The sequence below is a fragment of the Rhinolophus ferrumequinum genome, chromosome 23 (assembly GCF_004115265.2).
Source record: "Rhinolophus ferrumequinum isolate MPI-CBG mRhiFer1 chromosome 23, mRhiFer1_v1.p, whole genome shotgun sequence".
Lineage (NCBI taxonomy): Eukaryota > Metazoa > Chordata > Mammalia > Chiroptera > Rhinolophidae > Rhinolophus > Rhinolophus ferrumequinum.
The window spans coordinates 27,880,026-27,894,265 of record NC_046306.1 but is presented as its reverse complement, the minus strand read 5'-3'; the positions used below and the strand labels follow the sequence as shown (position 1 = coordinate 27,894,265).

Below are 14,240 nucleotides of genomic sequence, written 5' to 3'. Positions count from 1 at the left end.
GTTGAGCAAAGTTAGAAAATTGGGTCCTTCTGATCATAAAGAGCTCCCAAATGAGGTAAAAGTTAAATACAAATCAATTTCCAACTCTTCATGAGGGCCACTAGATATCAATTTTAATTATACATGAGCACAATATCAATAATGAAATCTTATGTTTTATTTAATACTTTGGCCATACCAGCCCCTTTGAAGGGACCACTAGTTTAGGAAAGAAGAACAACAAACCATCATTCACTTTCCTGCAGCTTCATCATTTTCCTAATTATTTCTATTGGTCCTGCTTCATTCTTTCTGCAAATTAAGGGGTAGGGGGAGGGTTTCTATATTAGATCAGCAATGTCTGGTTCTTATCCAAATATTCCACTTATAAGGACGTAAGTTCTCATGGATTGGACAACCACTCTGCAACATTCCTGAGAATTGAATAATATAATAATCTTGAAAGTCAGCAGAGTGGATTATCCACTTTTTTTTTTTTCTGGACTTGAACTTGTGACCTTAACAGTAGCACTGCAAAAAAGCAAATGTGCTAAGCACTTTGCTAGAGTAACCTTCCATGTAGACTTTTCATCTTAAATACACACAACTGAAAACAACTACAATTTTTGGAAAATTATGTACAAACCCAATACTTCTTTTGATTACATATAAATACAAATTAGCTATTTTTCCTAAAAAGTGGTTATAATAGTAAATAAATACAAAATAAATCTGACCATTATACTTCATGTGCTGGGGTTGAACCCATATAAAATGTACAACGAAATACATTTTAAAATCTTTAAGGAATAATTCTCTGATTAAAATATTTGTTTTCCCAACTTCTTTTTGTAGATATAAATATATTTGCAAAATAGTTGTGTTTTTTTTTTTCTCCATTGCATTCCATAAATAAAGTCTTCATTGGGAAATATTAAAGTGTCAACTTGTGTTTTTTTTTTTTTAAAATATATATATATATATATATATATATATATATATATATATATTTAATTTTGTTGTGCTAACGACACCCGCAACCCTCCACAACCATGTCCTGATAGTTCTTTAATACAACCTTTTCATTTTCGTCAAGGTACAGCATGGAGATAGCACTCAGTTCTGTTGGGACACAGCATGCCTTAGGAATCTTAGCGTTCACTGAGTTGACCAACGTCTGCACAATGGCGTGATTAGTGGAGTTCAGGTGATCGGCCAGGGGAAACGGGCATTCCCCATGGCAGTAAAAGGCATGATACCCTGGGGGGGCTACGATCCAGTCATTCCACCCCACGTCGCTGAAGTCCACGTACAAAGGGTGTCTCTTACAGCTGGACTTAAGGCGTTTGCGCTGTTTATGTTTCGCTTGACGCTTTTCTCTTTTATGGAGAGGATGTCCTTTTCCATCATGGCCAAAAGTTACTAGCAATGGCCTTATCTGTGACCAGCTGTGCTCGTCTTGGTGCAAAGACCTGCTAATCCTAACGTGTCTCTTGGAGACACCTTGGTTCTCCCCTAAGTGGGCCACTTCCACCACGAATCCATGGTTGACGAGTCCCTGTGCAGTCCACCTTGTCACAGCAGGGGTGACGTCGAAACTCTCCCACCTGCTGGCATTCTGATGCACCAACCTGGTGTCCAAAAGTCTGGTCACGGGAAACTTCGAGTTGGCTGTGGCAGGTTTTAAAATTTCATAAATATTAATTCGGTGATGGAAACTGCTATTGTTTTGCAAATTTTCCTGCATCTGTTCTCGAAAAACCTGAAGTTCTGCTGAGGTGATAAACTCCTCGGTGGGGATAGAAGTTAAATTAAAGAAGAATCGCCGGGTTGTTTTTCCACTCATTTCTGGCAGTTCTTCCAAAGATTCTAATTTGATATAAAAAGGTGGAAAAGAAGAAAAAAATACTTGGGTAAGATAAGTAATGACAACTTGATAATATATGAATTTAGAAACCTCATTTCAGTGCTTGATTTAACCCATGTAAAAGTTTGCAACCAGAAAATAGAAATCCCCCCTCTGGACAAAAAGTCTCCCTTTTCTATACCTTTATATCAATATGTACGCCATGAAACAAAATTTCATCATTCATTGTTATGTTTTTAATCCAATACATGAATACTGCTTCCAGGTGGCTATAATAATGGGGGAAATGGTGAAGCATTTCTTTGGAATTCACAGACTTTAGGGCAAAAAAAAGTCAGCACTATAGTTAGTAGAGGTCTAATGACTGAGGATTTGAGGAAATTATTGCATTTCGTAAAAAGAAAAAGGCTTTAATGTCAATCCCTTAAGCAGTATTCTAAAACATTGCTCTGCAATTTAGATGATTTACAAATCTCGATATACAGATTTCAGTTTCTTAATTAAAGACTCTGAAACTCAACAGCAATGATGACATTTTGCAAAGCACACCCTACTATTTTACTCAAAAATCCGGGGACAAAGGCATGTACAGGAATCTACTGCTTTGGAAACGTAAGGGTGGTACTGGGACACTGTAGTAATTAAGGCCAGACAATTTCAAGAGAAATAACTTCCCAAGTGTTGTCTGTTCTCTCACCTCCTTATGACCTCAAAAATCAAAATCTCATTTTAGAGGCTTTTGGAAGAAAAAAGCATCTAAAGCTCGTCTGTTTGTAATTCCTTTATCATTTCAAAAAACAAATCATATTAACAAACACCTACCCAAGAACAGGCTACAGGATAGACACAAAACCAAAAAAGAAATTGATAAAAATCTACAAAAATGACATTATGATAATCATAACATAAGTGATACTTGCATCCTAGTACAGAATAAGCATTCTATATGTGTTACCATCATTTCAAAATAGTCATTTAAGTGGGTTGTGCATAAAAAAGCTCTTTCTGATTTAAGATTCCTGAATGTCAATTTTAAGGAGTACTATTTTCCAAGCAAATAATGAAAAACCATAGCACCTTGAATGCTATACTCCACAAGTCATCAAAGGTACGCATTATTCTTAAATCGATACTACACAGCAATAGGATTTGAGATATTTAGGTTTATTTTCTTCTAGCTTTACCACATCCTGTCATTTCACTGTCAAAAAATGTATGTTTCATTCAGGATCCAACCCAAATTCAAACAATTTTTAGTTTTCTGTAAGAGTGTATTAGAGCCAATGTGCAAACAAAATTTATTTGGCCATGGTTCCATGTCATCACCGTAAGAGGATACCACATTTTCACGATTTATTTTTCTCCTAAATCTAACAGCTATCAGTTGTTCACAGAAACAGATGCCCCAGTACAGCAGAGCCACTTCAGATCCCTCGGTCAAAGGTTCTACCTGTTGCTTCATCGTCAAAGCAACAGGCATTACTGCAAGCTCCGTGTAAGCACTGAGTTCAACAGGGGCAATTTATACCAAATCACGGAGTAATGCTTTACTGTGAGGCTTCTCAAACGTTAACTTAATCTTCACACAAAACACCTAGGACACCTCCATCTTCCAATGCAGATTGTGATTCAGGGGGTCTGGGATGGGGCCTGTGATTCTGCATTTTTAGCAGGCTCCCAGGAGGACTGCCCTTGGAACAGGAAGGTTTTAAAGGACACTTCACATTCAAGTATAAATTGCTAGGAGCATATTCTAAAGTGCCTTTTTGTTGAATAATATAAAAATGAGTAGAACCACCACTAGTGCTGGCCCAGGAATAAGAGTGAGGGCCATGAGCGGGCAGCCAGGGACTTATTACCGAAAGATCTTCTAAAGCTCCTTGCTTGGACATGGAGACCATCAGGCTAACAAGTGACCCCTTCCTTAGTCCCCTCGTGCCTGTTAATCCATACCTGTTAGGGACACCTTTCAGGAGCCAACCACATTCTAAACCCCATTGTAAGCAAACAGCACTTCAGGCCAGGCACTATTTTTAAAATAGCCCTCCCACAATGGAACCAGGGCTCGCCTCAGTGGCTCCCAACAAGCATTAAGAACTGTATTTAGCTCCTGCTTTCCTTTCCTCCTTGCAATTCAGGAGCCCTCTGATGTTTCCGCTGAAGGCATTCTTTCAGCAGAGAAGCCAATGGCTACCAGAGGAAAAAGGATGCCACGGGGAAAAGGAGTGAGGTAAAAATCAACCGCATCCCCCAGACACAATGACCCCAAGCCAGACCTGGGCCTGAGCTACTGACGACTCCGAATGCGAGCACACCAGCTGTATTATCAAAGGGGTCCAGAGAAAACGCTGCAACAAAATCCCTGAATCCAAATCCATAAATCGGGAAAAAGAAGTTATAAACACACAGACACATTAACACACACACACACACACACACACACACACACAGCCAGAGGATGATGATGAAGGGACCCTCTCCAAGGCAAGCAAGAGAGGCAGGTAAGTGAAGTAAAGAAGATGGCTACAAAAGAGGCATAAAATAGAACAATGACTCTCCAAGGATAAATATAAGACTGACCATAGAAAATTGCCACCATTAGACCAGATTTGATCTATAAAAACAGCTATTTCATGCACTTCAAGATCTCACTGGGGGTAAGTGGCAAAAAGGATAATCACTCAGTGACCTCAGCAAAGTAAAAAAAAAAGTCATACCAAATACTGTGAAGACCTTTCTCCAGCAGAACTTTCCAGCTTCATCTCCGTCAAGCTATTCCTTGAAGGAGCCCTCCTCCTCCTTAAAATACTGACCTCCGTAACGACCCCCTTGACTGCAGCCTCAGGTCCAAGAAGTTAAGGGAGAAGTTCACTGAAACCCCCAAACCCAGAAAAATAACTTCCCAAGATTAGGGTTCCTACCACCCTTTCCTTTGATATGCAAAGGAGCAGCATACATTTTTTTTTTCTTGAAAGTTGAGAAATCAAAACCTATGTGAAGTAAAGTAAATTAAAGGGAAAAAAAGCGTCTGCAAATTATCACAGCAAACCCAAAGAGTCTGAAAATACAGAGTATTTACCTAAGTAGGTAACATATGCTATTTTGGAGGTGTATACAGTTGTTAATTCTCTGTAAATAACTCTTGTTGAATAATCTGAACTTGCCAAGGGATTTGAGGATTCCAGCCTATCCTAGACCTGGGTTCCTGAACCCAGTTCTTAAACAAATAAATACTCTTCACATTTATTATAAAGTTCTTAACCAAATAAGTAGAGCTATGGCTGCAAAAATGTGGGCAAAAAAAAATAAGGCAACAAACATATTCAACCTTTCCTCTGAAAGTGAAGAACCATCTACACTCTATCAATTATTCACCTACATCAAAATAATCCAAAAGATGAGGCTGAATTACCCCAGCCCGTCCAGGTCCACCCTGGCCTCCTTTTCTCCTAGACAAGGGAAGACTATGACATACAAGAACGCAGTCATAGTGATAATGATAGGCGGTGCACTGAATGTTTCTTTGTGCCAGGTCTGCCACTAAAAGCTTTATATGAATTATCTCATAATGAATCGATTAGAGAGGAATTGTTATTATCTCCATTTTGTGACTGAAACACTTGGAGCTCAGAGAGGCTATGTGACTTTCCTAAGATCACAGAACTAGCAAACGAAGAGCTGAGCTATGAACTTGAATTTACTGCACTTCCCAAGATTCTGGCCACTAGACGGCACTACGTAACATAGGGGAGGAGTCAAAAACTCAAGTAAAAGTCAGAACCATTAGGGCACATTTACATTTAATACAATGATAACCATAGGGTGAGTTCTTTCCCATCTAAGAGGAGAGAAATATACTAAAGTATGGTGGAGAGAGCAGACAGAGCTAGATGAGCAGAAAAGGGGAGTGGCAGGGCAGACTTGTTCGGAACCACTGATGTTTTGTGGCTGCCTTTTTGTCCTACAGTATGGTGAGTTTTAGCAAAAAATAAGTTATCATTATATTTTGAGAATTTTGCAACACTCTCTGGATAAAAAATCGTCCATTCAGATAACAACAACAAAAACACACCCTGGGGATATTCTAGAAAATCAGTACGGTTGGAAATTACTGCCCTGATATAAAATGAAAATGGCTGCGAATAATAAATACTTTCTAGAATATAAAATAACGGTTACAGGATTACTATGTCAAGGAGAAAAAGGAGAAAATACAAAAGTTAAAAGAAATCAGTTTTAATTAAAAAACAACAACAACAAAAACAAAAAAAAAACAGCAGCAAAGGAGAAGGCAGCATGGTCATAATGGCCACAATTACTAACCCTGATTTGTCCTCTGCCCACCCTCAGCTCCAAAATCTTTGGAATGATTGCCCTCTTATTGCCATTTGACTACTTAATGAAATACACAAAGGGTAAGTCTTAAAAAAGACAAAATAGTGCAAGGAAAAGGGATCCAGAGAGAATACAGAGGAGCCGCTGGAAAAAGAGGTGGACATTAACGCAGCACCTGTCATCGGGCACCAAAGCCTCAATCTCTATGAGCACTTCCAAATCTGTTCCACTTAATGCGGCCTTTTGTGGGCGCGCTGAAATCCCTGGGGACACTAGGGGCGCACACCAGGTAGTATTGGTTTCGGAGGCGTATAGTGTCCAAATCCTTTGGTTGCACTGGGAATTTGTGATACAAGTTCTTCACAGAGCAGTGGTTGTTTCTTGAACTTTCCTGTTGTACGGATATTTTCACAAGAACTACATTTGTGGGGACAGGGTTAATTTCTATTTCAAAACTTCTGTCATAGAAGCAAGTGATTCAGTTATTTCATGCAAAAAGACAGTGTCTTTCAGAGTCTGGAAAGCAAACACGTAGTCCTTCTATACTCCATCTGACAGGAAAGTGTAAAGACTTTTTTTTTTTTTTTTTTGGCATAACAAATGAAGTCAGACAATTTCAATGTGTTTTTCACTACAGCAAAGCAGAAAACATTCTTTCCAATTAGAGAAGTTAATTTTTCGATCCTCAGTGACAGTTCTGAAAGGCCTATGCGGCCGAAGCACTTCTTCATGACTTTGAAAAAAGAAAACATTTTCAGCATTTGGGTTTTTCCAAATAAAAGCCATTACAGAAAGGAGAAGACAAAGTTTAAGAGGAGAGTTGACAACCAATAATTTTGTCTTGGATCGCCTACCACGTGGTACCCTTATCTTCATACAGTAGTTGAAAGAACTCTATCCTGATATGTCATCTTGTAATTTCACCAAATCATCCATATCCCGCCCACAAATAATACCAACAGGTAGTCCTTGGAATCAGGTCTTTTGGTCCTTTTCTTGACAAATGCCCATTAATGCTATATTAACCAAATTTTGCTCTTAAGCCAGCAGCCTTAATCACACGGTTTATTACAAGATTTTTAGTGCCATACACGGCACAAGGACGTTTATAAAAACGAAATTCTGGGTTACACGAAAAATGAAATGGTCTTCAAATATGGCCTAAGGGTGATATACTTAGTCATAACAAGCAAATAAATGGATTTGATGAAATTTGGTGCAAAAAGCATACAGATATCCTCTATCATCTAACTGCATTAAGATATGACGTTATTGAAAGTTGATTTTAAGCAAGTCGGTAAATTCTGTACTATATCACATATAACATTTTCATTTTAAAGGTATAAATTCTGATTTATAAACTCAAGCATGCTATTTAAGTTAAAATAACACACTTAATTTGCAGCCTGTTCAGTTTTGATCAAGCCACTTCTAGAGGAAGAAATATGCAGACTTCACTGATGGAATCCTCATGCAACTGAATGTTTTAGGTGTCAAATGATTTAAATGATCTTCCTTTTACGTTATAAGAGACACAGGAAGACGATACCTTCCTGACCTTGAAAGTAAAGAATTTCCATGCTAAATTTCCAGAAGCGGTGGCTAAAAGAGCCATTCTTGTTACTCTTCTATCCAGAAAAAGTAGTATTCTAATCAGTATCAGCTGAAAATGACGAGCTGGCTCTATCATTATTCCAAGGTTATGATGAAACCATTTCTACATATCAAAGTGTAGATTCCGCTTGAAATTTACCACCTCAGCAGGGAAAGGCAAAAAAAAGGAAACTTCAATCCCAACTCCCCAATATCCTACAAGTGGTTGCCCTGTGACATTCAATTTTGTACTCTTCTGTAGAACATGAAGGAACCCGTGCTCTATTTAGAATGTACTAAGCCAAAGGGGCATTTAAAAGTGTAGAAAAAGAATGAAAGTGGAACATGTCTTTGACTAATTGCTCTAAGAACCTGGGTATAACAGTTCTCAATAGCTGCTCTAAGACATTTCAAATCCACTAAATGCCTTTCTGATGAAACAAGCAGAATATCCTACCTTAGAAAAACCACATCCAGTATCATAAGAGAAGAAAAAAATCCACATTTCAATGAACATGAAGGAAAACAGGCAGCTGCTGCAAAAGCTTTTATCTGAGGCATCCCTTGTCTCTATTCCGGAGTTCATCTCAGATTTAAGCACAACACAATCAAGTCATTGTGGAAACAATAAGATTGTAGAATTGATCTCCCACGGGGATTATATAGGGATTCGAAATTTTCCAAACCAGGCCCAGATCAACTGTAAATTAGAAAGACTTCAGGGCCCTGGGCTTTGATTTTTCAATACAATCTCTGAAAATTCTGCCCTTGGCTCTGTCTAGCCTGAAACTGGCTTAACCAGGAGAAGCAGATTTATAGAGTGAGGGCTTCCAAACAGACGTAAAGAGAGCCCAGTGGGCCCCCCTCCTTGTCTTCTTCCCCTATGGAATTCTTGCACGTTTAAGCTGATAGGGGCAAGCCTTTTGCCCTCATCTTCCCCATCACTTGATTTCTCTCCAGTTCCTGGAGGAGGAGTCGCTCTCCTGGCTGCAAGCCAGGAAAAGGGTGCGGATTTACCAATGGGGAATCCCTGGCTCCCCCACCACACAGGCAGTGTGTTCAAGCCAGGTTCCTAAAGGTTCGTAACAGAGGCAAGACGGGAAACGGCTTCCGCACCCTGGCCAGGCTGCCCTTCCAGGGATGCCTGCTGTCTGCCCACGGTGGGGCGCTTCGCGGGATGACTCCCCGCCCCCGTCCCCGCCCCCACTCCCTTGTCCCACACCTCACCTTCGTGATGGAAGCTGCGCACGGTGTTGGCGAGGCTGGCTGCCCTCTCCAGCCGGTGGTCCGGAGCCGGCGCGCCGGGCTGGCCCGAGTGCCGGCGGTACAAGTCCAGCATGTAGGGGGGGACCACGGCGTCCCTGCTGGGGGTGGGTCTCTGCTTCAGGCCGAACATGCTGAGCAGCCGCAATTCGAACTCGCTCAGGACGTCGTCCGAGGGCTGGGACGAGGAGCGGCCAGTCGACGCTGCGAACTTCCTCCGGCCCAGCTCCGGAATGAGGCCGGCCGCGCCGCCCAGGAGGACCTGGGGAAGCAGCAACGCTAGAAGACAGCGGGTCCCGGCCACCATGGTCGACCTGCGGACAGGGCCGACGTGAGTCACCGAGTTCCCCGCCCAGCCCTCCCCCCTTCCGCCCGGCGGCCCGACTCCCGTTCTGTCCACCTGCCTCCTCCTCCGGGGTGCCTACCTGGCTTGCAACACTCAGGGATACTTCAGAGCGGCTGAAGCTCCAACGTTTGGGAGAATGGAAGGGCCCTAGTTTCTGAGCTAGAAGGCTTTCCCCCTCCCATCCCACTCTCAGGTCGTCTGACATGATTTGCACCACTCCCCCCCCACCAGCGTCAGCGACTGTCACCTTTTTTTTTCTTTTTTTTTTTTAAGTGATACTCGTGCTGACGGCCAGTTCAGGGAACCTGGGAAAACCACTGCTGGGTCCGACACCCTTTTGTCCCCTAAGCAAACCCAAACCCAAACTGCCCAGCGCTCACTTGCATATAAACACTCACGAATGGTGCATGTGACTTCCTTAGTAGCACTGTATAGAACTTCCTGATACACACACATAGACTATAACTTCCAGACCCAGAAAACTCAAGGCCACAACTTCCGAAGCCACTTGCAACTTGTGGCCCACGTCTCTAAACTCAGAGGTGTCAGGACAGGCCACACTCCAATCCCGGACCCTCGCCCCACCCCTCCAATGCGGTTCAGATACACATGTCTCTTCCTGGGATTACAAAAATGTTTATCTATTAATTCACATGTTAGTACAAGGTGGCACTGAAGTACTGCCCCCTCGAATTCCTGGAAACAAGCAGGGAGAACCCCAACGTTTAGTATTTTCCCAAATGGGACGTAGCTCTGAGTAGAGACAGCAGGGCTCCTGGAGAACTTTGAAGAAGGCAGAAGGGATCGCCATGGCAGGGCATACAGGTTGGCAGCTAACGGGTGAAATCCAGGGGCCACCCTCCCCAAGGGATTTCTTTGACTTTTTTCTTTAATCATCTAAGTGTTAACAGCCCTAATAAAATACCGAAGAGAGAGGTGGGAGGAGGGGCGGAAGAGTACGAGCCAGGAGGGCGATGCTGACGGTCGCCAGGGGCGGTAGGATGGGGGCATCCCAGCAGGGGCTCGGCTGCACGTGGACTTGGGGGGGGGTTCTGTTTACGTCCCGCCTGGCGAGGTCCCGTTGGAGCTCAGCCACAGCGGCTGCTAGGGCCCCGCGTCCCCCCACCCCCCACCCCCAGAGCCAGCCCCGGGCCCACGTCCTCTACCTTTAGGAGACCGCAGACCGTCTAAGAAGCACGCGGGGACACGTCCATTGAAAGAGCCTCCACATGGAAAAAGCTCTGGCCGAAGGATCTGGAGCAGGGACCGAGTTCCCTTCTTTTCCTCCTTCTCCTCCCGGGTGTCGTCCGGGTAGTCCTTCTCCTCACGCAGGGAACCGCGTCTCGGGAATGGGCCCAGCGGACGAGTGGAGGGCCGGTAGGGTTCGGAGGCTGGGTCCGCTGGGGCAAAGGCACCGGCACCAAGCAGGGGAGCGCAAGTTATTCTCCCTGCAAGTTCAAGAAGTCTCCAGCCAAGTGCTGACACACAACAACAGCGAGCAGGGGGAGGAGTGCGGGGCAGAGAAGGGAAGGGAGAAAGGAAAAGCTGGTACTGTCGTTGTCCTTAGGAACCAGAGCCCCCGGGACGCTTGGCCCCGCGCGGGAGCGGCTCCTGGATTCGGGGGGCGAGGGTCGGGCGCTCCGCGCTAGCTCCGCCGCGGCCCATGGCTCGGGGCAGCCATCCTGGGCGACGCCGGGTCCGGGGAAGGGCGCAGCGGCGATCTCGGTGCCGGGCGAGGTGCCCCCCGGCATCACTCTGCCTTACTCCAGCGCACCCCCATTAGCGCCAGCCAGTTGCAACCCCCGCTGTTCCGGCGCTCCGTCGTCCTCCGGCGCATTCTCCGGCGAGTCGAGCCGAGTCCCAGGTCGCCGAGGCGGGTGGCCCCGCTCTCTCCTTGCTCTCCTAGTCCCCGGGCCAAGCTGCTGGAACCTTTGTGGCCAGCCTGGGGTCCGATCACACCTCGTCCGGCTCGTCCCAGGCCCCCGAGCTCCGGCGGGAGGTACCCGGCATCCCCACGTTCAGTCTCGACTCCCGGCTCCCCCGCGCTCTGCGCGCGGGTCCTCAGTTCTGGCGCGGCCCGGGGAGCCGAGGCCACGGCTCAGTGGCGCGCACGGCCGGGCGCTCCAGCCCGAGCGGAGTAGGAAGCGCGCGGGTGCCTCGGAGACCCCAGTAATCCCGGAGGCGCTCGCCCCGAGGTCGTTCGGGTCAGCGGCGGAGCCTGCGGCGGCTGATGTCCGGCGGCGGCTGCCAAGCCCAGGCTGGGTGTGGGAAGCGGAGCGGCGGGCGCAGCGCGAGCCGGGCGCAGCGCAGCGCGGCGGGGCAAGGACTCCGGCGGCGGCGGCGGCGCCGTGGCGCGGCGCTCGCGGCTTTTAAAGGGGACGCCGCCTGCCGTCTCCCTCCCGGCCGAGGCCGAACACCTCCCCCTCGGTGGCGCGGCTCGCCGGGGATCCCCGAGCGGGCGGGAGCGGCGCGCAGGGGTGTGGACGGCGCGCCGGGGCAGCCGCGGCGGGGTGGGGCCGAGGGCCGGGACGCGCGGCCGCCGAGGGGGGCGCTCGCGCCTCCAGCCTCTGACCTCAAAGGGGCTAGCTGCTGAGGCGCCAGACCCTCGCTGGCGCTCCGGGGTGAAATCCGGGACAAATACGGGGTTGAGCCCTCATTTCCCTACCCGGCCCGTTATTCAACTTTCAGTTTGAAGTTTTTCGGTAATAGACGATTAAATAAAAAAGAAAAACTCAACGAAGTTACAAAGCATCTTGGCATAAGCTTGGGGTAGTCACTTGGTGTTTCCCTGAGTGCGAGGAGAATGAAAAGAAAACTAGGATTTGGAAACTGGGTGTTATTTAAACTTTTACATATATACATACATATATATATATATATGCATTTACATTTGTATAACTTATGTGTATACATTTATATAAATGTGCACGTATTTTTTTCAGACAAATATATGTAACATACAAAAATATGCGTGTATGTCTCTAAATATATCCATATATGTAAATATATGCTAACGAAAGTACACATTTTCATAAATATGTCTGTATATGTGACATGGATGTCATCCTCCTATACATGACATGTGCAACTTGGACTGTGTGTGTGTATCAGTTTGAAGAGAGGATGAGAGGTATTTTATTTCTTTTTATGGTAGCAATCACTTCATGCCTTGTGATATTTATCTCACCCAGCTCAGAGGCAGGCGATTAGCAGCTCAGAGGACGGTAAAATAATTCACAGTGTGAGCCAAGCCTATAAGACAATTCTGGTTTGAGACCTTGGAATCTTTGTCCCACCCCCCTCCACCAGGCCCCCCGCAGGTTTATGACATCTGGCCAAGTCACTTGTCTTCCTCAGCTGAAATATTTCCCAAATCTTCTGCACCAGGAGCTCCCAGGCTTTCTGTCCCTCTCAGGATTCCAGGATCTTCCATGCAAAGCACAACTAAGTTGCCTGAATGATCCCAGAAGCCAAGGGCAGAAAATTTTTGGAATAGGCCAGATAGCAAAATCAAATTTGCCTGCACACAGAAACCTCAAGCCTGTAAAACAGAAAGGGAAAAGTCTGAAGCGGGAGCTCATAACAATCTATTATCCATGTGCATTATTTTTTCAGTTGGGAAGCTAAAATAATTCTAGGTTCTGCTCATGTAAATCGGATTAGCAACCCACAGAGGTGAATTAGGCACTCACTGTTTCTGAGAGTATAAAGGTCACATAAGGTATTTTGGAGGAAGCTTACCTACTAGGAAAATAAATGAGGGGCTGGGGTGGGCAAAATATTCAAGAACATGCTTTCCCCCCCTGAAAATAAAGTGCCATGGAAGTTGAGTGTCACTCTGAATCATTGGACATCAAACAAGTTGGCAATAGAACACATTCTACTCATAGATGCAAGTCGAAAAGTGTTGATTGTGCTTCCGAAACTACTTCCATTCCTATCAAGTTTAATTGAGAAGTTAACAATTGTTTCTGTCACATGCGAGATTTAAAAAACGAAATAAACTTTGTGAGACCTAAATCAGTATGTAGCTTGTAAAGAGGAGAAAGTGGATTGGTCTTGAATGCTCTTTAAGTAAAGATGAAAATTAAATCTCTGGTGCTGACATCAGGATGTCTTGCAGCTTTAGGCCTTCATAACTTGCGAAAGGGGCACCTTGTCAGTTTACGAAATAATCTTCGATAGTCATGAATCTGAGGGAAAACTGGCCATTTGTGGACACTCTATTCCATTTCAGTGCTGCCCATCACAGGATTTCTTTTATGTGTAAGTATGCAATTTCTGAGGGACTGCTGAATGCCTTTCACAAGCACAACTTCCTAAATTGTGGCCCCATTTTCTCTGAAGATCCAGGCTCTCTGGTTGTTTTTAAGAGATGGCTGCCCTCTTGTGGTGGAAATGAGTTCGAACGCTTGGGAGAAAAGTCAATACATTAATAAGTAAGTAAATAAACAATTTCCAAAGACCGATGTGGGATACAAAGTACAGGATAACCATACCTATCCATTTCCAGGCAATAAGGAATATTAAAAATCGATAAATCTAAATGGAGATGACCTATCTGTTTTTATTCTCTTTGCTACTAGCCACCTTACACCTGCAGCTCAGAATGCAGGGTTATTACTTTGACGTGATAGGATCTGTTTGCCTTGAAAATATCACCTGCTGCTAGCCTGGTCAACTCTACCTCTTTCAAAGGTTCAGGAAAAGTTTTTCAGCCCAAAAGGTGAGATACATTCTCGCTCGGTGTATCAAATATGGTGTATGTGCAAGATGTAGAGGGTGGCAAGAGTGGGGGTGGGTTGTTTGAGGGAGGGGTGATCTCAGCTACCTCAGAGACAGCAGGCAAGTTATGTA

General features: G+C 45.0%; 1 protein-coding gene across 1 annotated transcript; it reads right to left on the bottom strand.

The window, feature by feature from the left end:
* Positions 1-961: 961 nt before the first annotated feature.
* BMP2 (bone morphogenetic protein 2) lies at positions 962-11,741 on the bottom strand. The gene is made up of 3 exons (XM_033095283.1): positions 10,550-11,741; positions 9,002-9,351; positions 962-1,848 (listed from the first exon to the last, which is right to left on the bottom strand). The coding sequence occupies exons 2-3, from the start codon at positions 9,342-9,344 to the stop codon at positions 1,004-1,006; spliced, it is 1,188 nt and encodes a 395-aa protein (XP_032951174.1). The 5' UTR covers positions 9,345-9,351; positions 10,550-11,741; the 3' UTR covers positions 962-1,003.
* Between the last annotated feature and the right edge of the window lie 2,499 nt (positions 11,742-14,240).